Source organism: Ascaphus truei, chromosome 6 (genome assembly GCF_040206685.1).
Source record: "Ascaphus truei isolate aAscTru1 chromosome 6, aAscTru1.hap1, whole genome shotgun sequence".
Lineage (NCBI taxonomy): Eukaryota > Metazoa > Chordata > Amphibia > Anura > Ascaphidae > Ascaphus > Ascaphus truei.
Genome location: NC_134488.1, coordinates 72321133 through 72345599, shown reverse-complemented (window position 1 = coordinate 72345599; position 24467 = coordinate 72321133). Strand labels below are relative to the sequence as shown.

The window sequence follows — 24467 nt, the reverse complement described above, 5'->3', positions numbered from 1 at the left end:
ATAAGCCAAACAGACAAATTTTTCGGATAAATCTGGGATTACAACACAAGTGCATGAGCACAGCAGCTGTTTTTGCTTGATTTTGATTATTATATTTACATACGCTATAACAGAGTAACATGATGTCAAGATACCTCAGGAAAAAAGAAAGAATTTGAGGGGCGCAAATGTCAAATGTTAAATGCTTCATATGACACTTTAAATGATTATACACACAGCAATGTAATGGTATGCACTCACACAAACAAATAATAATTTTTTTTTTAACTGAATGAATGTCATTTAAAGCATTTGAAATGTGCGCCCCTCAAATTCTTTCTTTTTTCCTGAGGTTTCTTTAAATAAGAGGAGTGGTATCCTCTCTGTGGGGCTGCATCAATTACCAGCAACAAAGGAATATCTCACACAGAGGAGGACTTTACATTGTAAACATCCTCCCACATTTATATTAGTGACTTTTTTGAAAACATTTCATTTGCATTAAGGCAATTAATTAGGTGCTGATATCTGTGCTAGCTATTGGTCTGCATCTATTAAGGAACAGCCAAACGAAGAAGCGGTGCACTGAGGTAAGTAGAGAACCACACGCAGCTCTAACAAAAAAAGACTAATTTATTGAAAAAAAGGGAACAAACATCATGAAGCTAGGAACCTCTAGAGCTAGGAACCTCTAGAGTGATAGTTATATGCTGCAGACGTGTGCCATTATGTTCTAAGAATAAGACATTCTACGCTTTGGCCCTTGAGCACTGGCAGCAGAATTCTTCTGTGTTCCCTCTGCATCTATTAAGGGATAGTGCTATCCGGGGTTATTTGCTATACACGTGGTTACTTGACCGAATTTAATTTGTAATTCAAATTGTGTCTAATTGTGTTTGTTAACGTGATTGCTTCCACTCACATGGTCAGTGAGTTCCATGGGATAATTTTACTTGGTCATCAATCCATACTCCGCAGAACTATACAGATATATATTCTGCAACAATCTTTATAGAATAGTGTATATTGTACCAGGCGCACACCTGCTGCACAGAGGTGCATGCACACCAATTGTTTTTATGATGTCGTGTTTTTCATAATTTCTATGGTCCGTCAGATTTGTGGAAACTACCTTATTTTCCAGCCCTCATTTGTACAAACTGGTTTCATATGGATTTTGTATACATGTGATTGTGTTAGATTTATCCTCGTTATCGGGGTTCTTGTTATACCGGCTAAGAGAGCTGGATGCTACAGAAAAGCACTGACCTGCAACAAACCTGATTTATTATCTATGTCTTTTGTAGTTTGGTAAGTGGGAACGCCCACCAAAGATAGCTAGAGAATTGCTGTCTAGTTAATGCTCTATGATTTGTTTTGATTATTTTGTTTATCTTGATTTTGTCTGCTGGAGTGACAAAGAAAATAAAGCACTTAAACCAGAGCTGGATGGTCCTGTGTCTGTGCTTTACCCTTAAAGACAGTGGGTTTTAATGTTCCCAGACAAGAACCCTTCAGACAAAAAGGGTATTTTGTCACAAGGAGGATACATCTCAGTCACAAACAGTACAGATGGCGTCAGATAAGAATAGCTTGTCAGGGTCAGTGCGCAGTACATTTCCAATCAAAGAAGAGAATATGGAAACACCATTATGGCAAGGGTCCATATTTTGGATGTTACCCGGCACAGCCAGAGAAAAGGGTCTCATGAAGTTTAGCAGAGCAGAAAGAGTGCTATTACAAAGGTTCCGCAAGATGGGTCCTTAGCTCCCCGAGAATCTTATGAGGAGTACGAAGGAACACAGGATGGAGTGGGTGAAGGAAGCTATAATAGCCCATCTAGTTAACACTACTAGGGGCTCCAGGTTCTGTGATTTCAATAGGGCAAAACAACTACTCAAGCTATGGGTAGTGGGCCGCAATATGCACTTAGACAGAGTGGAGTATATCTTTGAGTCTGGGAGAAGGAGATGCTACTCCGTTAAGGTACCTGACAGTCACGTCAAGAAGCCCGGCCCACTACTACTGAGGTAGCCTAAGTACCACTCACATAGATCCAGGTTCAAGCTGGGGATGGATATCTGTATGGTACTATTGTATTGAAATGTATTAAATGTACACACATGTAATGCATATTTGTGTTAAACTAATTATCAGGTTGTTAGTACAGTTAAGCATACTGTATTTCCCAAGTGAGGTCGTTGGAATTTCACCCGGGAGATGATTGTAGCCTAGCCTCCGGCCGCTACCTTTTCCTCTGGTCCCTAACAGTATGTCTTGCTAGGGTCAGGCACTGGAAGGGTTAATTCCTATGTGGGCCTAGTTGTTATTGCAGTCTTGGATGCAGTAAGTGTATCCAAGTGCGGTCCTAGCAACAGCCAGAGAGTGTTAGCCTGGAGGAGGTACTGGCTGGGTCACATGCTGGATTGTTATGACCTGTCAGTATCAGACCTGCCCTGTCATGGGGCAGGGTTACAAGCCCAACCCCAGGGTATATATATTGTCTCTCTCCCAAAAGTGGGTATGTCTCTTTCCTCAACCTGTGGAGTGAGCAACAACTTCCCTTTGTCCCACAAGGGGATGCAGGAGGAGCACCATGCAGGAGGAAACTTGGATGGGCCTCCAGCCTTGAAGTGCCTTCTAAGGCAGGGGAGCGCAAACTTTATTTCCTGCCACCCCTGCCGGCAGTTCCCCTCTCCCCCCCCCCTTCTTATCTCGGCTTAGGCGTCATGATGTGGCAACATGACATTACATTACCTCGCGGTGTCATTTGATGCCGTGTTGCCATGGCGACGCGTATAAGAAGCCACCGGAGCCAAGGTAAGTGAGGTTTACAGAGGCCTTCGCCGCTTCCCCGGCACTTAATTTAAGTGCTTTCAGGAAGCGTGCAGGGCCTCTGTAAACCCTGCACCCCCCGCAGTCAGTCTCATGCCCCCCATGGGGGGCGCGCCACCCAGTTTGTGCAACGCTGTTCTAAAGGAAAGCAAGAAAAGGGATGTACCTGCTGTAATATCTTAACCAATGCAATAAATACCATGGAACCATATGAAAGTGTGATTCATTGTCTTGGGCTAAAGAAATGTGTCAGTCTGGACCATCCTACTATCCCAGAGGATCCTCGCTTACTGGAGGCACTGCAACCATGAACAAAGGTAAACCTGTACAGATAATCCTCACACCATCGCGGAAGTGCTCAGCCCTCCTGTTAAATCATAGGCATGCACCATCTTATATCAAAGACACTAGTAGCAGACCAGATCTCACTAAGGATGGGGCTACACCTGTATGCAAAGCAAATGCTCCCCTTATTGATAAGGACGTCAACATATTAAATGAGTGTTACAAAAAGTGTATGGAGAAATAAAAAACACAGAATCCATTTAGAAAAGGTATTTCTTCTCAGAAAAAAGGTGGAATGGATCTCCCTAATATTCAGTTATTTAATACAATGTCAATGTTTAGGTACGCTACAGAATGGATATGGGGAAAGAATAACTATAATACTGGGAAATTAGAAATAGAATTGTTCAAGCCACACTCTGTAGTTGCCTCCTTCACGGAAAGGAAACAGACAACCCTAAACATATGAAAGATAATATCTTGTTCAAAGACAAGTTGTCTAGCTTTCAAAAGCACGGTCTCTAAGGCTGCGTTCAAACAGAAAGCTACCTTGCAACGCATCCGCGCTTGCGAACCTCTGTCTGCTGGGTGATGTGTGTTCATCCCCAGCAGACAGAATGACACGATTGGAGGCGGATTTTTAAAAAAAGTGTTTGTGATTGGCTGGCGAAGTACACGTGACACGGCTGCCGCTTGAAATTACAACTTTAGTTGTCTCCTTCAAGTGCAGCAGCGTCAACGCTGTACTTCGCCGCCAGGTGTCGTTTTCTGTTTGAAAACTCAGACACACCAAAGCGCAAGAGTGGCGAAAGTGCGCGCCCACGTCGCATCGCATTCTGTTTGAGCGCAGCCTTATGTGGAAGACAAAAACGTGACGATGCAGCACTCTGTGCAGGGAGGCAAACTTGAGAAACCCCACACAAGAAGTCCCAGAGCGAGAGTTTCAATCTTTATTGAAGTTCATCTATTAAAATTGTGTACATTTATTCCACGCTGTAGATAGCCTAATTAGAATTGTTGGTGACCTGCCAGACAGTAACCTAAGAGTTGTCAAACCATTTGAGCAGTTAAAAACAAACTTCGGAATACCAAATTCAAATGTTTTATCTTATCTCCATGTCAGACATTTATCTAATGAATCCTAAGATATGGGAGAAGAATGGATGGCATTGAACTGGCTACAACTTAATGCCTCTAAATCCGTGCTGCTCCTGATAGGCCCTAAAGCACAAACGCATGCTCTGAGTACTGCCTTCAACGATCTAAAAATCGATAATTCCGCCATCCCAAGGAAAGAGAAGGTGAGAAGCCTTGGAGCTTTATTGACAAAAACATCATTGATCAGCCTCATATTGCATCTATTGTGAAAAACTGTTACTTCCAAATCCATCTGCATGAGACAAATGAAAGCGTTTCTCTCGAAAAACCAATCTAGTTAGTAGCACAGGCCTTGGTCCTCTCCAGACTGGGCTTAGCAATTTCTCTGCTGATGAGTCTCCAAAAAACATAATATTAAAGCCCTGCAGTTCGGTGCAAAACACCACTGCCGGTTGCACATCTCAGTAGTAGTGCAAGATCTGCACTAGGTCCTGGTGGAGCAAATGGTTCATTTTAAGATCTTGACCCTTCCCTTTAAGACTATCCATGGACTAGCCACCCCCTTACTTTCAGAACTGCCTAATCAGTAACCCTGAATCGGGTTCTCAAATTGCCATCACCCCCACGCCTCAGTTTAAGGTCAATAATGCCGGACGGAGAGCTTTTCAAGAAGCGTCCCAAGACTGTGGAATAAACTCCCTGCTGCTTTAAGAAATCAGAAAGCTTTACTTCCATTCAGAAAGGAACTAAAAACCTTCCATTTTAAACAAAACTTGGCAAACAGACCCTAGTACCCTGGCAGCCAGCTTTCCTGCTACCTTTCGTGTTTCCTGACCTTTGTTGGTCTTCCTCGTGGTTCACCGATATGTTTTCTTTTAGTAGGTCCCAGTGGGAGATCTGGGATGGGTGTCCCACCTAAGTTCCAATACGCACTGTAGTACTGAGTTTCTTGATGAGAAGTGCATTAGGAAAATCTTTGAATAAACAAATAATAGATGATGCCATACATCTAGCAAAATCTTTCAAGTTCAGAGTATATCTTTTATGTAAACCTAAAATGCAAAAGCTAAATGGGGTAATACTTTAAAGATATGGGAAATGGATTTTCCTAAAATCTTTACTACAGATACTATTTTCAAATGTAACGAATCAAATATTAAAACTTTTTGTGGAAGCCTTACTGCAGGAAGTGCAACTGAAACTAATAAACACAGCCTACATATCTCCATGGCAGAGAGCTCAGATACCTAAAAAGGAAGAAGGGTCTTGTGTAAAATGCAAACAAAAGAAAGCGGATTTAAAACAGTGCTTTTGGGAGTGTGGCAAAATCTCAAAATTCTGGAATAACTAAGGTGGTTCAGTTTATGAATAATATTCTCAAGTGTAGATTTGAAAAGTCTTTGTCTTGCGTTATTATAATGGGAATTAAAAAAAAAAAGTAAATAAACCATCATTCCCAAAATTAGCAATATTAAAGAATTGCTTAGTTACAATCATATGCTCCTAACATAACAGAACTCAAATCGGAATTAATGTCGATAATGTTATATAATAGAAGAGATGCAATAAAAGATCTAGAGGAAGGAGATTAAAATGTCTAATAAATGGGAGAATTATCTGGAACTTCTTTTGACAAAGCAAAAAGAACAGTTAATAAAGGTGTTTGAGGGATCAAGGTGGTTTCTATTAAGGAAAAAAATGGGAGAGAAGCCCCCACACTGATGCTGCAATGCCAATTGGGTATAAACAGTCAATGAAAGGTACACCGGTATACATAAAATATAAGTAGCTCCTCCTGTATAGCCAAATAGGCGCAAAGTTAGTGCAGCCACCGCCTCACCTGCACACCGTCCTGGAAACCCCCCAGCCTTCTTGCTGGTAATCTCCCCTGCAAACAAGCTGTAACCGAGGGAGCCGACCTCCCACCTCGGCACTGTATCCGAGGGAGCCGACCTCCCACCTCTGCACTATGACCGAGGGAATCAGACCTCCCACCTCGGAGCCGTAACCGAGGGAGTCAGACCTCCCACCTCGGAATGCAGGGATGGCAACCCGGGATGCCCAAACGAAAGTAAGGGAAAAGATCTCAAAGCGGAGCCTGCCGCTATCTCACCGGGTGCCTGCTGTAGCTCCCGCGTCAATGTAATCAAATGTCCTGCAGGGGGTAGGGGCTGGAGGGTGACCGGCAGACGTCCTCTCCTCCTCAATGGTCGTCTCGGTCAGGTCTTGACTCCAGGTGACGTGAACGCGAAGGGATGGAGCACCAACACCGCACCGGCTACACAGGAACCGCTATGCAGCTCTGGAGGAAATCCTCCTGATGGAACAGCTGTGCTGAAAAAACGGATGAGCGTGCTACAATACCATAAGTAGATTGGAGAAACAGGTGAAGGTAGAGCACTGCCATAGCAAAAAGGGCTGGAGGCAAAATGAAAATAAACTACCGGTATTTATTGGACATATAAGCCACAAGAACTGACAGACACAAATAAAAAACTCTGACGCGTTTCCCGCCGTGGAGGCGCTTTATCAAAGCGCCTCCACGGCGGGAAACGCGTCAGAGTTTTTTTAATTGTGTCTGTCAGTTCTTTTGGCTTATATGCCCAATAAATAGTTTATTTTCATTTTGCCTCCAGCCCTTTTTGCTATGGCAGTGCTCTACGTTCACCTCTGTTTCTCCAATCTACTTGTGGTTTCTATTAAAACAGATGATAAAGTAGTAGCGGTGTGTATATATAAGCAATAACATATTATAAGGGGCCCAGCAAGTCGTGAAGGGGTTAAGATTTATAGGAAAATTATTTATAATATGTTATATAATGTATACTGTTACATTTACTGACAGCAATATGAACAGTGCTTTTTTCTGTACGTGTATGATTTCAATTGTTATCATTTAATGTAGGTAAAACAGTCATTAGATATGGAGATACAGATATATTTGTTGTTGTATCTACTTATATGGAAAAGGAATATGATATAAAAAAAATTGTTATGAAAAATAGTGTGGCGGAGGGGGAAAGGCTTGGTAAAACAGCAGGCATAAGCTTATAGGGATCCATGTTAAAGAGGATAAGGCTGAGTCCCCAGTGGCAATGGCTGCAAACGCGTTAGAGCGCCTGCAGGCGTGTGCACAGGTAAAAGCTAGAGGTAGAGATGGGATGCGTGGGGGGCGTGGCCATGACGGTCTACACTATCTGCTCAACCATTGATTGCTAGGCAACCATGTGACCGTGTCGCTGCAGGAAAAGACAAAATCCTTGTCTTCCCTTCCAGCGGTCGCATGATCGCGCCTTGCGCGCCACGCACACACGGCGACTGGTGCCCCATAGAGGGCTGTGTTCTGGTGTGTGGCGCATACACAGCCACCGGGGACTCAGCCAAAGGCTGGGTTTATAGTACTGGCTACGACTGCGACGTTGTGCAGCGCCATAGCAAGTACATGTTGTCTGTTGCGGGTGCCCATAGTGGGCGTGACAACGACGGCGACATTAGCCGCGCGATCGCTGGAAGCCAGAAGATTTTGATATTTCCAGCAATCGAGGGGTGACGTCACGGGCATGTGAGCGGTTCAGCCAATGAGGGCGAACCGCTCACGGCCACACCCCCTAGTCACGACCACTGGGCTCCTGCACCAGTGTGCAGGAATCGCTGTAGGACGGCGACGGCTCACGTCACGTGGTCGCCCCTACTAGAAACTCGGCTTAAGAAGCTAAAAGAGACAGTGCGAGTGCTTATTTGCATGTTATTACCCAGAATCCCTTGCTGCAGTGGAAGCAGGATATGCTGCGTGATTATAAGGTGAGGCATGCTTGAGAACCTGTCTCAGAGACATGAACGTGCTCATAAGTGTTCTTCATCAATTCTATTAGCTATATTTAAATTATATAGTGCCATCCACGTAAACAGTGCTTTACACTGTTGGTATGCATTATAATAATAGAGGGAATAATCACATAATTAAGAAGGGCTCCATATATTAAAGTAATCTTATATAAAACAAATTGCTTACAGCCCAAGTAGTTTATGGGGAGACTTAAAGAGACAGGAGTATCTAATAGAGCAAAGATTATAGAAAATGGATTAGAGGGTTGGAGAGTGTATGAAGTGGGTCATGTACTCGAATTACAAAGCTCAGGAAATGCTTCATTTATAGATGTTTTTGCCAGTGATGTGCATCCACAAACCATATAACCTCCAGCTGTTCCTGTTTTACAAGAACTGCACCTGGTTTCTGTATACCTAATGATCCGCTCCACCTATTGTCCCTATCTTTGTAAGTGTTTGTTATAACAGGAGAGCTCAATTTCGCCTGCTTTGGTTGGCTACAGCTCAAAAACCTTCTATTATAGGTCCAATTCCTATAATCTTCAAAAATCAACTTTTCATTAAAAAAAACCTTAATTTTATTGACTGTAGTTTAGCTGAGCTAAGGCAAGAGGGTAGAGCTTTTAAAGGTTTGTCCAAATAAGAAAGGTATCACATAATAAAGTAAAGAGCACAAAAACTCTGCGCAGCGTTTGGTTAGAAACTTTACATTGAAAATGTTTTTAATACTGTACCTGTTTGATTTTCTGTTTTACAAATGGTGTAAGTCACTTATATTTAACCCATTGTACAGTACATGTCCCTGACATTCATTTACTTGGGCTTTAGTAGGGTCCAAAAATTACATTACCACTCCGTCTCTTATGACCAAACAAAAAGGCCGGAGCCACTTCCCTTATGTCCACGTCCTTAAGATAACAAAGATTTGGGGGAGGAGGGGGCGCAGCTATTATGTCATGGCGCACCAGAACCCAAGGCGAAGTAGCTACTTCTCAAGACACTCAAAGGGTTTAATGTGTCAAACAAATACATTTAACCTATTAAACATGCTATAGTTGTTAGTTCCATTTCGTGATAAATAGGACTGGCTTTTTTAAGGGGCAACCCCTGCCAGGAGCAAAGCTACTAGTGCCAGTAACATGTTTTAGGGGTATCATTTGGGTAATTGGGGCCCTTTGACCCAAATCTAAACACCTACAAGTACAGTATTCTTAAATCATTGTTTTAAAGTAATTGTGTCCAACAGTGTGAGCTGAGACTTGGGTGCGGGGTTGGATTTCCTCCAGCTGCCCCCTTTTGTCATATGTCACTGTGGTCAGGAAGTGCTTCCTCCAGCCAGAGGCGCCCCTCTCTCAGGTGGGGTATATGGGTAAAGAAAACACCTTATTGACAAACACTTTCTTATCCAAAGAAATAAGAAACGCAATTGGTCATCAAAGTCCCCCCAACAATACAAAACAGCCACATGTTTGATTTTATGACGATGTGTAATTGTTTACAAAAGGCTGATCTCTGTCCGACTAGGTAGGATTGCCCCCCTATAAGCAGCCTCCCTTCCCTTCTGTGCCCTGTGTGACGTAAAGTCATTGCACAACATGTTTGTTTGAATCCCTCAGCATTGAGTCATGAGGGCGGAAATGTGGGGGTGGAAAAGCCGTTGACGCACGTTGGCTGACGTCTCCCTTGAAACCTGATAGACACGAGGGAGCATCCAATCGGGGTAGGGATCAGAGCAGGCGGCAGCCAATGGGAGGGTGCAGTGGGCGGTCGCAGGGCTTTTGTAGAGGAGAGGCAGTAGACCCGCGCTGTAAGGAAGAAGGGAGAAAGGGAAGATGGCCGCGTCGTCTTCGTCGTCAACCGCTGCTACCGGCTCCGATGGGATTCTGATTGGGGACAAGATGTATTCGGGCGTCATGATCACGCTGGAGAACTGCCTGATGGCCGAGGAGAAATGCGCCCTCACCCCGTCTATTGTGGACGGATTGGACATGGACACCGAGATTGATCTGCGCTGTGTGGGCTGCGAGCTCATCCAGTCAGCCGGCATCTTGCTGCGGCTTCCGCAGGTGAGACACACGGGGTTGGGGGTGGGTGAGGTCGTTGAACGACACGGGGCCTAGAGCGCGGAAGCCTGGGTCCTGAATACATCAAGAGGCGGCCGCCCGCCATGCCGGGGGGGGGGGGGGGGGGGACTTGTGCTCGGGCCTAGTGCTCGGGCCTAGTGCTGAGATCAGAGCCTTGCTAGGAGTTTAGAGGCGGCGCTGGGTGTTGGAGACGAGGCTCTTTTGGAATGGCGCAAGGTTAGGTATCGATGAAAACATGTATAGAATTGACGAAACACTTTAACACGTGTTTTATTAGTTCCTATTCGTAATCCTATAATAAACCTCGGCTTTATTTCTGTTGTAGGGGGGGGGGGGGGCGCGCGAGCGGAGGCCATTTTAAGTGATCGAAAGTCTAGAGGTTTCTAAGACACGTGCTGCGGCGTAAATCGGACGGATTTGCCATGTAATATATAAAAAAATTGGAGATTCAATTAAATGGTCATTTTTTTAAAGTGGATAATGGGATGTTCTTTTAATCGTTATATATCGTTGCGGGCAGTGGGTTTATTGTCACTGTTCTGATCACCCATACGTACTAAAGTATTCATTAAACATCATGAAATTAGTCTGTAGATGTTTATTTTTGTTGTAAACGCCGGTTGTCTGCGTTTTGTAGCGTACAATGTTCTTGTCGCACATTTATGCTACACTGGGGAATGTTTCCGCCATACAAATAAGAGAATGTTCTCTTCATGGAGAAGGGGGATTACTTGGGGCCGGTTCGACGCAGCCTGTTTGGGCAGTTATCTTCCCCACACAGTAACCTTGTGGGGGGTCCCCGTGCAGTCACGTGACTGGCGGCACTTAACTATGGGAACACAACCCGGAACAAACTCATTGAGCATGATGTAGCCACTACATCATGATTCCCTGGTGTGCCAGACTTCATGACGTAGGGACGGCTTCTTGGGCCCCTCAGTGTTAAATCTCCAGGGACTTGATCCAGGGCAAATGGGTTGGTAAAGATCATAAAATGAAGTTGTGTTGGGTTTTTGTCAGGGATATTTGTCTAGCTGTATAATCAGTCTGATCTTGGCACGAGCTTCCCCTTTGTTCTATTTCTGGTAATCCAGCCACAACCCTGTTCAACAGGAAAACACGTGATGTTTGTACCAATTGATGTGCTTGAAGTTGATATATTATTTCCCCTGGTTCCTCGATGCCCAAGGTGGAAACGAGTTAATGTAATTTGGCTTCACCCTGTTTGTAAAAAGCTGTGATATTGCAGGTGGTAGAGGCTCACGTACTGAACGGAGATGTAGTAAAGCATAACTGTTTATACCTGTGTAAGTAGAATTTCACAAAGTTTGATCTCGCTGGAATAATTTGAGACTCGAGCATATTGTGTAAGATTAAGCAGTTTTGTAAAGGCAGCTAAGGTCGAGTTCAGAATTGGCTGCTATGTCCGCGCGCTTGCGTGTGCGCATCCGCCATGCGCTCCACAGTCCAGCGATCTGTGCTCAAACTGCAGGAGTTGGGTCGCAGTGTTCGTCACGGAGGTGGTTCGCCTTTATTGGCTGAGCCAGCTCACATGACGCAGCTGAAGCCCCACATTTCAATTTGGGTTGTGGCGGCAAAATGTTGCAGCGTCAACACTAGTTTTCTACCACCAGCAGTTTCTAGTGTGACAACTGTCATCCACTAGCCTCAGAGTGACGACCGCGCACACGTCGCGTAGCATCCTGTCTGATCTGGGCCTAAGGCTGAGTCCCCGCTGGCGCTGAGCGCGCTCATGCTTTGGAGAGCGCTCCAAGCATGAGTACCGGGTGTCCTCTGATTTACGCAAGCGTGCGGGGGGCGGCATTGCGGGTCAGCTGAGCGCGGGGAAGTCAGATTTTTTTGTTTTGGTAAGCGCGTGTGCACGAGTGCGCGCCGCCAGTTCGGCGCTAGCGGGGACGCAGCCTAAGGCATCTCCCCTGGTGGCTGCGTGCCACCGCACACAAAGTACAGCCGTCTGGGGCAGGCTCCAGTCGGCGTGTACGCGCGATGACGCGACCACTGGAAGAGAATACAAGAATTTTGTCTTTCTGTGCGGTGACATGTACGCATGGTTGACTGGCAACTAATGGTAGAGCAGATATCTATCCCTGAGAACTTTTTCATGGCCGCGTCCAATCGCTACCCCTACACCGTCCAATCGCTACCCCTACACCGCAGATCGCAGCTTTTACTGGTGCATGTGCTCCAACGCGCACGTACACGCATTGACGGACCGTAGCCCAAGTCAGACTTTTGGAATAAAGGATGGCAGAAGATACTTTGTAGGTCGCGATACCTTTTTAACGGGACAACATGGCAATTGTACAAGATTGTCTTGTGCATGCGCTTTTGGTACTGTGATGAGACCTGTACTTGCCAATATTTTTTACATTTGTTAAATACAAATTTTAATGTACTGTACAGCAGTGGGACTATGATTTGTAAACAAATAACTGCACCTCTAAACCTTTGTCATCTTTCAAGTCATCAAATTACAATAAATGTTCCTATTATAACGTTTTAAAATGTAATGTGAATTAATAATGTAGATTATCCGGATTTTCCCTTATTTCCCATATTTTATTTTCTCTCCAGGTGGCCATGGCTACAGGGCAGGTTTTGTTTCAACGGTTCTTTTATACAAAATCTTTTGTAAAGCATTCAATGGAGGTAAGCATATCCAGCTCTTCAATGATTAATTCCTTTGTTATAAAGGCTTGCAACACTTGGTGTAGCCCTTGGGTGAATAGGTTCAATCTTTTAGGTTAATTATGATGTTCAGCTTTGTTTTCCTTTTTAAGGTGAATTCTTACATGTAAATAACGTCTTAAGTGTCTGTTTAATCCAGAATAGTTTCTATGTTTCAGTTGCCCTGTTTACTTCCACTTATGAAAATAAAGCTCCTACATCAGCAAGTATACTACATTACCTCCCCAGAGAGTACAGCTGTAGCTATTTTTGAGTGCTTTTCACCTAGTTACACTAATGTAAACAAACAATGGTTTCAATTCTAAAATCATTGACAGAACACTAGAGAACAGACTAATTGCTGTGTTAAGTCTACTGATGTACATAGTTACCTATTGGATAACAATAACATTGCTTTCATACACTTTGGCCATTTTCCTAACATAGCTGCTTTTTATTGAACTTTTCATAAGCAGTCATGCCAGCTTTGAACTGCAGCTATTGCTTTTCATTGATGATCCTTTTTCCTGCTCTTGTTAAATTTAGCAGCTTTTACTACGTACTATGATTGCATTAAGCATGCTTGTAATGGTCCAGAATCCTATTCGTGATCGAGCAGCAATATGCAAGTACAGCTTATACTGCCGGCTGTCAATTGAAGTGAAAAATATAGACAGTTTGAAGTGAAGATTAAGTAAAATAAAGAAATGCCAATCTGGAAATATTGTCAACTAGTATCACTGTGTTCATTGTTGTCCACGACATAAATTAAGGTAAAATAAGCACATTAGTACATACACCAGGAAGATCACTTGTTGTCAAGTATCTGTGCCAATACCCTTTCTGTAGCTGGTCATTGTATCGTAAATGTGATGTAATGCCTCAAGTAGTTCCCTAATTATTCCACCATTTGTCAAGACCGGCACACCTGTGAGCACGTGACTTGTATATGCACAAGCAACTCTCTTGTTCACTCACCTTTCACGTATGTAAGGTACCTCAAATGAGTAATATCTTCCCTCATCCTGTCACAATAAATATCTTGCTGCCACCAACAAAAACTTGATCAAAATATTAATTTGCCGTCTATTGTTTTTTTATTATGAAAACTATGCACTTAACACACCTTCGTTGTAGCAAAATGGGTCAGAAAATGTAAATTACTGTACAAACGTGGGCAACAGTTCAAATCGGAGCCCAAATAATTACTTATTAAGGTTTAGCTTTAATATACAAAAAGTACAGTGCTTAAGTTAGAGATTATTACAAGAAGCACAGTATAAAAAATGTTAAAATAAAAGGATTAAACAATCTAATTTACGCTGTCGTATAACATTGATCAGATCTTTCCCCAAAGAGTCTTGAGTGGAAATTCAGAGTTCACATTTTCCAGCCTGGACACTCATTTAGTTGAAATTTCTTAATTATTAACTTCCCGAAGTAGAATTTTTCTAAACATCAAATTTGCTTGCTTTTACTTTCATACGTGTTTACTTAATCTGAAAGTTATATTTGCTTGTGGTTTGTTAAAAACCATTGAATCGTTTTGTGGGAAAAAATGGGATAAAGCAGCAATTGGCTTCCTCACCCCCCACCCCCTGCCCTTTAAAAGAAAAACTATATTACCTGATAGGAAGAAGCGGAGGTCCCCCATAGCTGAAGCACTCCATTTTCAGGTGTAGCGATACTGGTTTTGTAGGGAGATTTAAATGACCATTTAATAAGAAGCTGCAGATGCACATGTTGCGACTTCAGACTGGCTGTTTTGTTTTCCCTGGAGGGAGATTTCAACCTGGTAACTTCCCCACATGTATCTTGGGAACCAACGGGTCATCTGGGCTGAAAAAAATATAGGGCGAATTGCTGCTTTTCAGGAACTGTTGGGTAGTGCATGACGTTCACCATCACATAATAAATGCCAAAAATTTGGTCATTTCTTAACTTGTCTCCAATAGTGTACTTGGCTAAAAGTGTGTTTTCATTTGTGAAGGGTTATCGAAATCTGTTACAAAATCTGTGTGTGCTGGAATTTACCTGTTATTTTTTTCATCCTCAAGCTGTTGGATGCTCAGTTCCCGAATTGAACAAAACATCAGTGTATTGCAATACTTCTATTTCAGCATGTTTCAATGGCCTGTGTGCACCTTGCTTCCAAAATTGAAGAAGCACCAAGACGCATAAGAGATGTAATTAATGTGTTTCACCGCCTTCGACAGTTGAGAGAGAAACGGTAAGTTTGCAATAAAGGGTTCTACCCTTCTGTGATCTGATTTTAGTACATTGGTAAAACAATCTTCTGAAAGTTTGCGTTCATTGGCACTGGATGAACTGCAGTGTATGTAAGTAGGTTGGTCAGGGAACATTCTCTAGTAGCAACATTTTGAACCATGCCTACAAAATATTTGCCCACTTTGACTTGCTTAAAACATCTGTTACTTTTTTCAAACTAAAGTGAAGATGCAACTCTTGTCACAAGTGGTCAGGCCTTCCAATCATTCAATTATACTTCCAAGTAGATTTGTAACTTCATTACCAAAGAGCATGGGAGCAATCGAGTGCCATTTACTTTTATATTGCACTTGTATCACTGTGTGTGTGTGTGTGTGTGTGTGTGTGTTTATGCGTGCGAACATATTGACACACCCTCACGTTTTTAATAATTTTCTTACAGGAAGCCAGCGCCTTTACTGTTGGATCAAGACTATGTTAACTTAAAGAACCAGATAATCAAAGCGGAGAGAAGGGTGTTAAAAGAATTGGGTTTCTGTGTGCACGTGAAACATCCTCACAAGGTGGGTACAATCTAATATTTAATATTGCCTTATAACACAAATGACTGCTGTATTGATTAGTTTCCGGTAATCTGAGTATTTAACTGGTCCACTTGCTAAGTGTTTTTGTCACGCTACTTGCTGGCAATATCTGGGGTTATTAAATAGCCTTGAATAAGACGTTAACGTTTGTACTGGATTTAAATACCAAAGCGAACCATATTAAAGGAGCACTCCTGGCAACCCTTATATAGCTTTGAAGCAGGAAATCTCCGGAGCTGAACCACGTTAATTTCAGCTCCCACGACTTCCCTGCTTCTTGTGATACCTCGTAAGTACTGCCGGTATCTGCACCGTTTAAATGTCTCGTGTCACGTGGGCCAATAGGAAGCCGCAAGGAATGACTTCTCAACTTCCTATTGGCACGCTGGACATTTAAAGCTGTCATATTGATAGCCCTGTCTGGGCTGCTACTGGCACCCTCTTACCCTGTTCCGAGGGTAACTCCGGAGACACCCTACTTCAAACCTAGGGGGGATATTTTAATAGTGTTTGCTTAAGGACGACACATACCCCATCGACGAGCCTGACAATATTGCTACCACAACTCTTCTCCTTTATCAGTTCTTTTTTTTCTATATCCAACCAGGCGTGTACAGCATAGATAAAAAAACGGTAATACATTTGATAATAATAAAACACAAATGTCGCATGGGGTGCCTTTCGTTAAAAAAAAAAACTGAGCTAATAACTTAATCACACATTGAATCTATGCTAAATGTCTAAACCAGAGAACAAAAAACAAGTATTTTATACCTGTACAGAAGTGAGGCAGAAATAAATACAATTAAAATGTAACTGTTGGTTAGGGTTTCCCCTCAGTGCAGCAAACTGTTCTTTTGATATTAACTTGTTAACTGGTATTTTCCAGATTATCGTAATGTACCTCCAGGTGTTAGGGTGTGAGCATAACAAACACCTGGTCCAGACGTCATGGTAAGTGATTTGTTCTTATGTTTTTTTGTAAAATAAAATGACACTGGCAGAAATGATAACCCTTGTACTGCTAGCAGGGTCTGCGCGGCATTGCAGAGCAATGTGGTGCGTACCCTTTTGGCATCAAAGGTATTGACAGTTCACTCAATTGCAACTGTTTCCAACTGTTCATTGTAGATCTGAGTGCAATTGACTGAAGGGAAATGCTGCATGAGAATCTGTTCAGCTTTCCCACATTTGGAGTGAAGAGCTCTGTTTATGACAACTGCAACTGCCTTTATCAGGGAAAGGTGTGAAGCGTGCCCCTGTCACACTTCCTGGTACATTTGCAGGGTTCGCCTCGCGCTTACTTTTGGAGAGCAAGTTGCAATCGCCAAAGCCTAAGTATTTGAACTAGGCTTCAGAAAATAACTGGACCTTATTGCGTGGAAATTCTCATGTGATGTAACGGTCTGTTGGGTAATTGGCTTGCTTCCAGTTGCTGTTTGCCAATACAAGTTAAGTTGTGCAGTACAATGTGGGTCACAATCAGATTAAGAACAGTTGACAAGTATTTCAAAATGCTGCGTTGAAGACAACTTATCAATAATGCAGGCTATGCATGTTGCGATGATTATCCCATGGTCTGTCTTGTTGCCATTTAGTGTGTATATGGTGGGGAGGGCTGGTATCATTTGCGGGGTAATATTTCTGCTGACTAAACTGTCTGGTACTTTTAATCATTGGATGGAGAACCTGTTTTAACTTTTCTTTTCTGTACTCTTTTGATCAAAGGCTAGCCTCTGAGGGTAAGTGACTAAGACTTCTCCTCTGCTGTCCAAGCGCTTTGGTGCAGGGATAGCTGCCGTCTTCAGTCAATCCCAAGCAGGCTCCCCAGAAAGAAGGCTGCCTCTGGTCAGGTGGTATACATAGGTGGAGTAACGGGGCTATGGCTCCTTGTGGTTTAATTTCTCTTTATTCATTCTGTCTGTATGAAAGCTTTATACAGTAGTTTAATATGCAGCTTAAAACGTTTAATAAAATGCAGTTTAAAAGCTTTAAAGTGTGAAGTTAGTTTCTAGTAATCAGTGGTCTTGAATGTTTTGTATTAGGCTTATGTGGAAGAAAGTTAAACATCATTAAAAAATAAAATAATTTATTTAGAAATACTTTTACCAACATGGTTATGTATTGCTTAGGTAACTGTTCTGTTTCATTGTTTTAATTCTGAATAACAATTTGCCCTCTTAGGGCTTTTAGGATTCAGTAATTAAATGTTTTACTAATGTTCATAGTAAGTGATAAATGCTAAAATATCACACATTAAACTAGCTGATCTGTTCAGTATTTTTTAATGAACCGTTGTCATAGAAATTGCTAAATGTCTGAACATTTGCTATCACTGTAGAACATGTGCAATATTTTGCAGCTGCATTGTTGTGAATATTCATTTCAGTCTTTTTGTTGAGAAGGATAATGGGAATATCTGAAATAACTTCGCATATTCCAAGCAGGAAGATTCTGTGAAAGTATCTGGTGGCGCTATAACCAGAACTGTGGAGCTGGAACGTGCTAGTATTCTACCCCCAAACTGGCAATTGTGGACCTCAAGACTGCAGGCGGAGGACGTCATGGTGGAAGAAAATGCTTGTTTACTGGATTTTGAGACTTTAAAACATTTTCATGCACCACAAGGAAACTTTTCAAGTGGCATTTGGATATTCAGTGATTAATAATATTTTAAACAGCATGTAAAATCAAGAGCCACTGTAATACAGAAGCATAAAGAAAAGTTTAAAATAGGTTCTCCATCCTTAACACTAGATGACAGTTCAGCTCTATATTCACCCCCCTCCCCATCCACACAGGGTGGGCTACAATCTCTACCCCTTTTCTCTCCTTACTTGCAGGTTACACAGCATCAGACATGTACTGCTTTGAATGCCTTCAAAACTCTCCAACCTGTTTATAATTTTCATTTCAGGAATTACATGAATGACAGCCTGCGCACTGATGTCTTTGTGAGGTTCAGTCCAGAAACCATTGCATGTGCCTGTATCTACCTGGCTGCCAGGACTTTAGAGGTCAGCATGTAAAGTTTGCATTGTCCTTTCATCACATAGCTGAGAAATAATTGTATCTCCCAGTCTTTTGTGTATGTACTAAGGTTGGTTTAACAACCTCCCTCATGCCTTTTTAGTGCTGGAGAGGCATTCGTTGACTTGCAGATAAACATTTGAAGACTAGATTATTTTAGCTAAGTTTTAATTTGTTTTCCCCCCTAGATCTCTCTGCCAAACCGTCCCCACTGGTTCGTTCTATTTGGTTCATCTGAAGAAGATATTAAAGAGATTTGCTTTCAGTTTTTAAGGCTTTACACGCGCAAAAAGGTACTAATTATAATATTCTGTCCATGGCTTTTGCCAGGGGTCTCAAGTCCAGTCGTCAAGACCCCCCAACAGTCTTCAATTGAGCAACCTGTGCTGTAGCAGGGATATCCTGAAAACCTGACCTGTTTGGTGGGTCTTGAAGATGAGTTGAGAACCCCATGCTTATGCTAATGCCCAATGGCATGAGCAAGGGGAACCACAAGTGATGCAAGTTGGTTAGGAGCCTTTAAAGATGTTCTTAAACATATTGCTGTTTTATTTTTCAGGCTGACCTAACGCTCCTAGAAAGTAAAGTGGAGAAAAGAAAGAATACTATTGAGGAAGCTAAAGCCAAAGCAAAAGGATTACTGCCTGATGGAACACCTCGCTTGGAAAATGCAGCTGAATTTTCACCCAACTCAAAGAACGGTTTGTATTCACTTATTTGATTTGTTATACTTTTGTTTGATTGTATGTATTTCTCCTGGAAACTACAGGTTAAAAAAAACAACTTTATATATTTCAGACTCTCCAAGAGAAGTAAAAATAAGTAAAGCTTCACCCCTCTCTGTGCAAGCGCTGAAAAATGCTAAAAGAAAGGTTGATGGTACCAGGAGACCCAAATCATCCAGTCCTGTTAATGGGTAAGATTAAAAAGCCTTCATCTTTTAATGTTGGATTACTCTGTAATTTGTTTTGTACAGCGCATCCATCATGCCATTGCTTTATAGCAGACATTAGTCCCTTTCTCAATTTATGTTCACAAATTGTACCTAGCAGCAAATGTAATTCTGTCTGTTCTGTAATGTTCAGCATTGACACGACCAGAAGGGATTTTTTTTTTTTTAAACGTTCGATTACATTTAAACACGGAATAGTTTGTATGACTGTTTTTCTATTTTCAGAGTGCAAAAAGGAAGGGACAGCCGGAGTTGCAGCAGAAGCAGAGATCGGAGCTATTCACGATCTCGCTCTAGATCCAAGTCACCAAAAAGGAGGTGAGTACTAATAACTCAATAGTATTTTTCAACCATGGTTTTTTTTCCCCTGCATTGGGGTATACAGATTATTTAACTTTTTAATTTGTCCCATGTTGGGCAAAATTGTCATGACCGTGCTTGAGTGCTGCTGTCAGAATGCAACAGTCCCTCCTGCAAACAGCTGCCACATGACCCGACCCGGTCCTTAACCTGGAAACAGAAGAGGAGGCCACCTCTTCCCTTTCTATGCACCACTGATCGAATCCTGCACTTCCCTGGGAAATGAGCACCAGACCCCATGACTTCATGGCAATGTCATGGGGCTCCTAATGTGTTCATAGATAAGAGTAGCAGCAATCCACACTTCCTTTTTTGTTTTTTTTACATTCCAATTCTTGCCAGCACTGTATGTATTTTTAAAAGCAGCTGCTCCATTAACGCGCTATTGGCGTATGAAATGTCCACGAGTTGAAAATGGAGCTTCCCTCTGAGTAGTGCAGTCTAAATGTTACCAGAAGCTAGAAATTAAGAAAAGCATTATTTTTAACACTTAAAACATAAGAGGGGGCCTGAAACGAACCTGGAAATAAAGTCCATAGGTTTTTGGGAAGGATTGCGACTTTACAACTAGCTTGTCTTAAAAACACAAAAAAAACGTATATATGTCTGGAAAGCTTCCATTTTTATATACCTTACTAGTGAAAAACCTTAACAAATTAGATTGTACCTTTGCTGAAAGTAGTCTCCTTTCCTGCTCTCCTTCTCTCTGTATTGTAGCTCAGGGGACGGGGGTGTGGAATGTGACATTTGACCGTGACCAAATCGACACCGGCACTGTGCCGCCATGACTACTCACCACAGGGTCGCCTTCACCACCCCTCGCCGCCTTCCGCTATCTTTAAATGTCCTTGGATCCCCAGCCACAATAAACCTTGCACCACTGCCGTTGTGAGTGTGCCCGTGCATGCACACCACCATGACAATCGGCGCCGCTGGGCGCAGCCATGACACATTTTTTTTAATTTCCAGTAGGAGATTTGAAAATGTGTCCTGACTGCTGGTGGCTATGCTGAGTATCCTGGTGGGCGCGTTCACAAATGCAGTTGGAGCAGCAACTGCTTCAGGTGTCCTACGACTATGTAGATCCAAGGATATTTAAAGATGGTGGAAGGCATCGAGGTGAAGTGCGGTGAGTAGTTCTGGTAGTGGTGCACCAGTAGTGATTTGGGTTGTGGCCAAATGTCCTAGACCAAAGGGGTGAACAGGGGAATTGCAGACTTTGGTCAACCGGAGTTAGCACTTATGGCTGCTGTTTGCAGAACGGCCCGGCCTCCCCTGCAGTCTTTTGTGCATGCTACAAGCGAATTTTGTGCACTGCTTTCTTTGCTTTGCCCAGGCTGAGACGTGCAGCTTAGAGAGAACATGGGTTGTAGTTGTGACACATCTATTCACACATTTTCAATTGCAGTGCCCATTGCTAGATCATTTATTTGTTCTAATTTTTTTTCCATAGAAAAAGTGAGAGCTATTCTCCGTCAAGCGGCTCCAAGTCACGAAGTCACTCCAGGAGCCGCAGCGATTCTCCACCTCGAAAACCGAACCACAGTTCTTACAAAAGCTCCAAAACCCATGCGTATGGGAAGAGCAACGACTACAAGTACTCTGGGTCCAAGCATAGGAGGTCCCAAAGCAGAAGCTCCTCGCCCTCCCACAGTCACTCCCGGGAGAGCCCTGACTCTGGAAAATACAAGAAAAAAAGTCACTACTACCGGGATGAAAGAAGAGAGCGCTCCCGGTCTTATGAAAGAGTGGGTCATCGGGGCTACGAAAGGGATTATCCCGGACACAGCCGCCGCAGGAGATGAGCTGGCGATCGTCTTTGAAAATGGCCACTATTGCTCTGACTTTTGTGACTTTGTAGCTAACAAACACAATCTGAAACTTTTGTGCCAATTGAATTTGATTAGGTACAAGACAGAAATGTATGTATTATGACTCGGACATTTATGCCACTTTCAACCTATATGGGCATATATTGTTACCTTAAGTTTGGTGCTATTTCTTAAAATTTGCTCACTAAGATGTACTAGCTTGTATTTGGCCGTTAAGTCTTTTGCATTCATTACTGGTTACTTGGCTTAATTGCTGCTGGATGACCCTGCGACGTACTGTACAAATGCAAGTTTCTTTAGCAGCCCAGTTTAGAACATCAATTTACCAGATAATGTGATTGCATTTTTTGATAAGCATTGAAGAAATGAGAACTCAATATTGAACTTACATTACAACAGGGCTACCGGTTTCAGAGAAATACCAATTTCAACTCCACCAATACATTATAAAAATCTAAAACTCTTAATGCAATGTATGCCTATATTAGGTCATACTTGTGTGTCGTCCCCCCCCCCTTTTTTTTAATCCATGGGAACATGGCTTTAGACTTTAGTGTAATCTTTGTAAATATCTTCTTGTTATATACTGAGAATTTGCTTGAATTATGATTTGTGTAAGGAGTTATGAGCGGATATGTAAAGTATTTGAACCGGTTTCTTTGAATTAGATTATTTTATATCGGCAGGTGCTGCGTGCTGGCCACGAGCAGTCGCTAGACTGGACATTTCATATTGCATATGTTTTGTCTCTATTAAAAACAAATGCATTTCTACTCAGGATATTTGATAGTTCAAAGAATGCTAAGGTTTATCATTCTGCTTGTTTAACAGATGTTGTATAAAAACCAACCACAGCCAGGTTGTATCAGTTTTATTGGTATATCCAAGCTGTATTTCTCTTTATTTCATTAAAGTATTGGATTTTGTATTTAATCTGTTCATGAGTGCATACATTTACATCACCGAAGATCACGCAAAGATATCAGGACTACACAATACCATTATGAGTGCCATTTGTTACCATTTGATAATTTACGACTTATAAAATGACCATAGTTCAATTTTTAATCTACATTTAGATAGTGTCATGAAAGGGAATCTGATAGTACAAGTACAGAACCCATGCAATGACTAGCTAGCTGGTCAGGACTGTTGCAAAGAAGCATCCCTTTAGAAGTGAAGGCAAACGAGGCCCATAAATGGCAAGAAACCATCTCATGTTAGGGGGTGTTTATTGTTAGAGGTGTAGATTTGGGGACATGAGAACCTGGATAATTAGTCATTCTCACAGATGCCAGTTTTGAGATTGAGCGTCATTCAACATAAGAGAAAATAATGTGGACAAATATAAAGTTAGGTAACTCCATAATTGTTGGGAAATGTTTTAACTGACCATAGGTGAGTCACAAGACACCAAATGCAGGATGCTTCATGAAATAGCTGAAATGTTGTAAAAGAGTTTAACCCATAGTCACTGTTGCTCATTGACTCACAACCGGGTGCTCTCCATTAGCCATCCTGAAAGAGGTTGGCAGTATAAAATGTATCTTCCATCCTTGCATGACGAGATGTTCCTCCCATCTGAAAGTTGGACACAGACTTCTGACCTGTTTGAGGTCTCATAAGCCCCATTTATGCCTGTCACAGGTCTGTTATCTGGGTCCTACACTGAAGGAGAAGACCGTCAGTATAAATTACATAGCTGCGATGCTGCTCTCTGCAACCTCTGGGTTTTCAACCATGGGACACCATCGCGCCGCCCTACCCCCACCCAAGTGCTGTTTATTACCCTTCGAAGCCATGCTGATTCCCTGCACCAATGGGAATGTGAACATACCAGTTGGGTTCTGGGGTCAGATTCTCCCCCAGTCTTTTCCCCTGTGGGGCTATGTGCAGGCAGACATTACGTACCTTTTCAGTCTTATGCTCCTCCCCATCCAGATATTGACATGTAGTTAAGCCCTGGTGCTTCTCTGATGTGGCCATTTTCATAGTTGTCCCATGGCAGTGGTTACACATGGGTTAAATGTCACCTTCCAGCTGAGATGGGACAGAAAAAACATTACCTGTTGGAGGCCTATAAAGAGTCACACCCCTGCTTTCTAGGTAGTATTATCCAGCTGATGTCGATTTTTCTTTTTTGCATTAAGAGGCCAATACTAATGTCTTGTGATCAGTACCCCCACGTATCCACTTGGAAAAAGCGGTTTATAGATCTGTTAAACCTGCAGAGAAAAGTCACAAAAAAAATTAGATGCGGTTCATCATGCGACAAAACCAGCCCATGACAAAATCTGCGCTGACCGTCTAAAGGAAGCAGCCAGAGGTTCAACAGCCTACGGCACATTTCTTTAACTGAAGACACCATTACGCAAGGCTTCGAAGCTGCATCATCCACGTTCATAACCAAGGGACAAAAGTGGACTAGATCCCTTACTATAGTGAGAAAGGAAAACCTGGCTCTTAAAACTAAAGTGAACAAAAGTGCAGCTCAAACCCAATAAAACAAACAACCTCTTAAGTTCTAGTGAAATGATGAAAAAATAGGGGTGTGCTGGACAAATAGTGACTTATAAATGTGAAGTGATATACAGTTAGGTCCAGAAATAATTGGACACTGATACAAGTTTTGTTATTTTGGCTGTGTACCAAAATAAATTCAAGTTACAGTTAAATAATGAAT

The 24467-nt window shown here is 42.4% G+C and overlaps 1 protein-coding gene across 4 annotated transcripts; it reads left to right on the top strand.

The window, feature by feature from the left end:
* Positions 1-9793: 9793 nt before the first annotated feature.
* On the top strand, positions 9794-22717 carry CCNL2 (cyclin L2). Of its 4 annotated transcripts, XR_012802212.1 has the most exons (12): positions 9794-10091; positions 12705-12779; positions 14918-15027; positions 15469-15589; positions 16500-16564; positions 18528-18627; positions 18829-18933; positions 19200-19341; positions 19439-19556; positions 19818-19910; positions 20922-21081; positions 21406-21545. XR_012802212.1 is itself a non-coding variant. In XM_075604789.1 (11 exons), exons 1-11 carry the CDS (start codon positions 9858-9860, stop codon positions 21755-21757), a joined length of 1515 nt encoding a protein of 504 aa, XP_075460904.1. In that variant the 5' UTR covers positions 9795-9857; the 3' UTR covers positions 21758-22717. The 4 variants fall into 4 exon arrangements, 3 of the variants coding, with proteins under 3 accessions (XP_075460904.1, XP_075460905.1, XP_075460906.1); XM_075604789.1 differs by lacking the exon at positions 20922-21081 and having other exon boundaries at positions 9795-10091; positions 21406-22717; XM_075604790.1 differs by lacking the exon at positions 20922-21081 and having other exon boundaries at positions 10073-10091; positions 14855-15027; positions 21406-22717.
* The last annotated feature ends 1750 nt before the right edge of the window (positions 22718-24467 follow it).

Excerpts from the sequence above, each read along its gene's own strand:
- CCNL2 (XM_075604789.1), top strand. The coding sequence starts at position 9,858 with ATGGCCGCGTCGTCTTCGTCGTCAACCGCTGCTACCGGCTCCGATGGG. Across the intron at positions 19,342-19,438 it reads TTCACCCAACTCAAAGAACG|ACTCTCCAAGAGAAGTAAAA; the intron begins GTTTGTATTCAC and ends TATATATTTCAG. Across the intron at positions 19,911-21,405 it reads TCCAAGTCACCAAAAAGGAG|AAAAAGTGAGAGCTATTCTC; the intron begins GTGAGTACTAAT and ends TTTTTTCCATAG.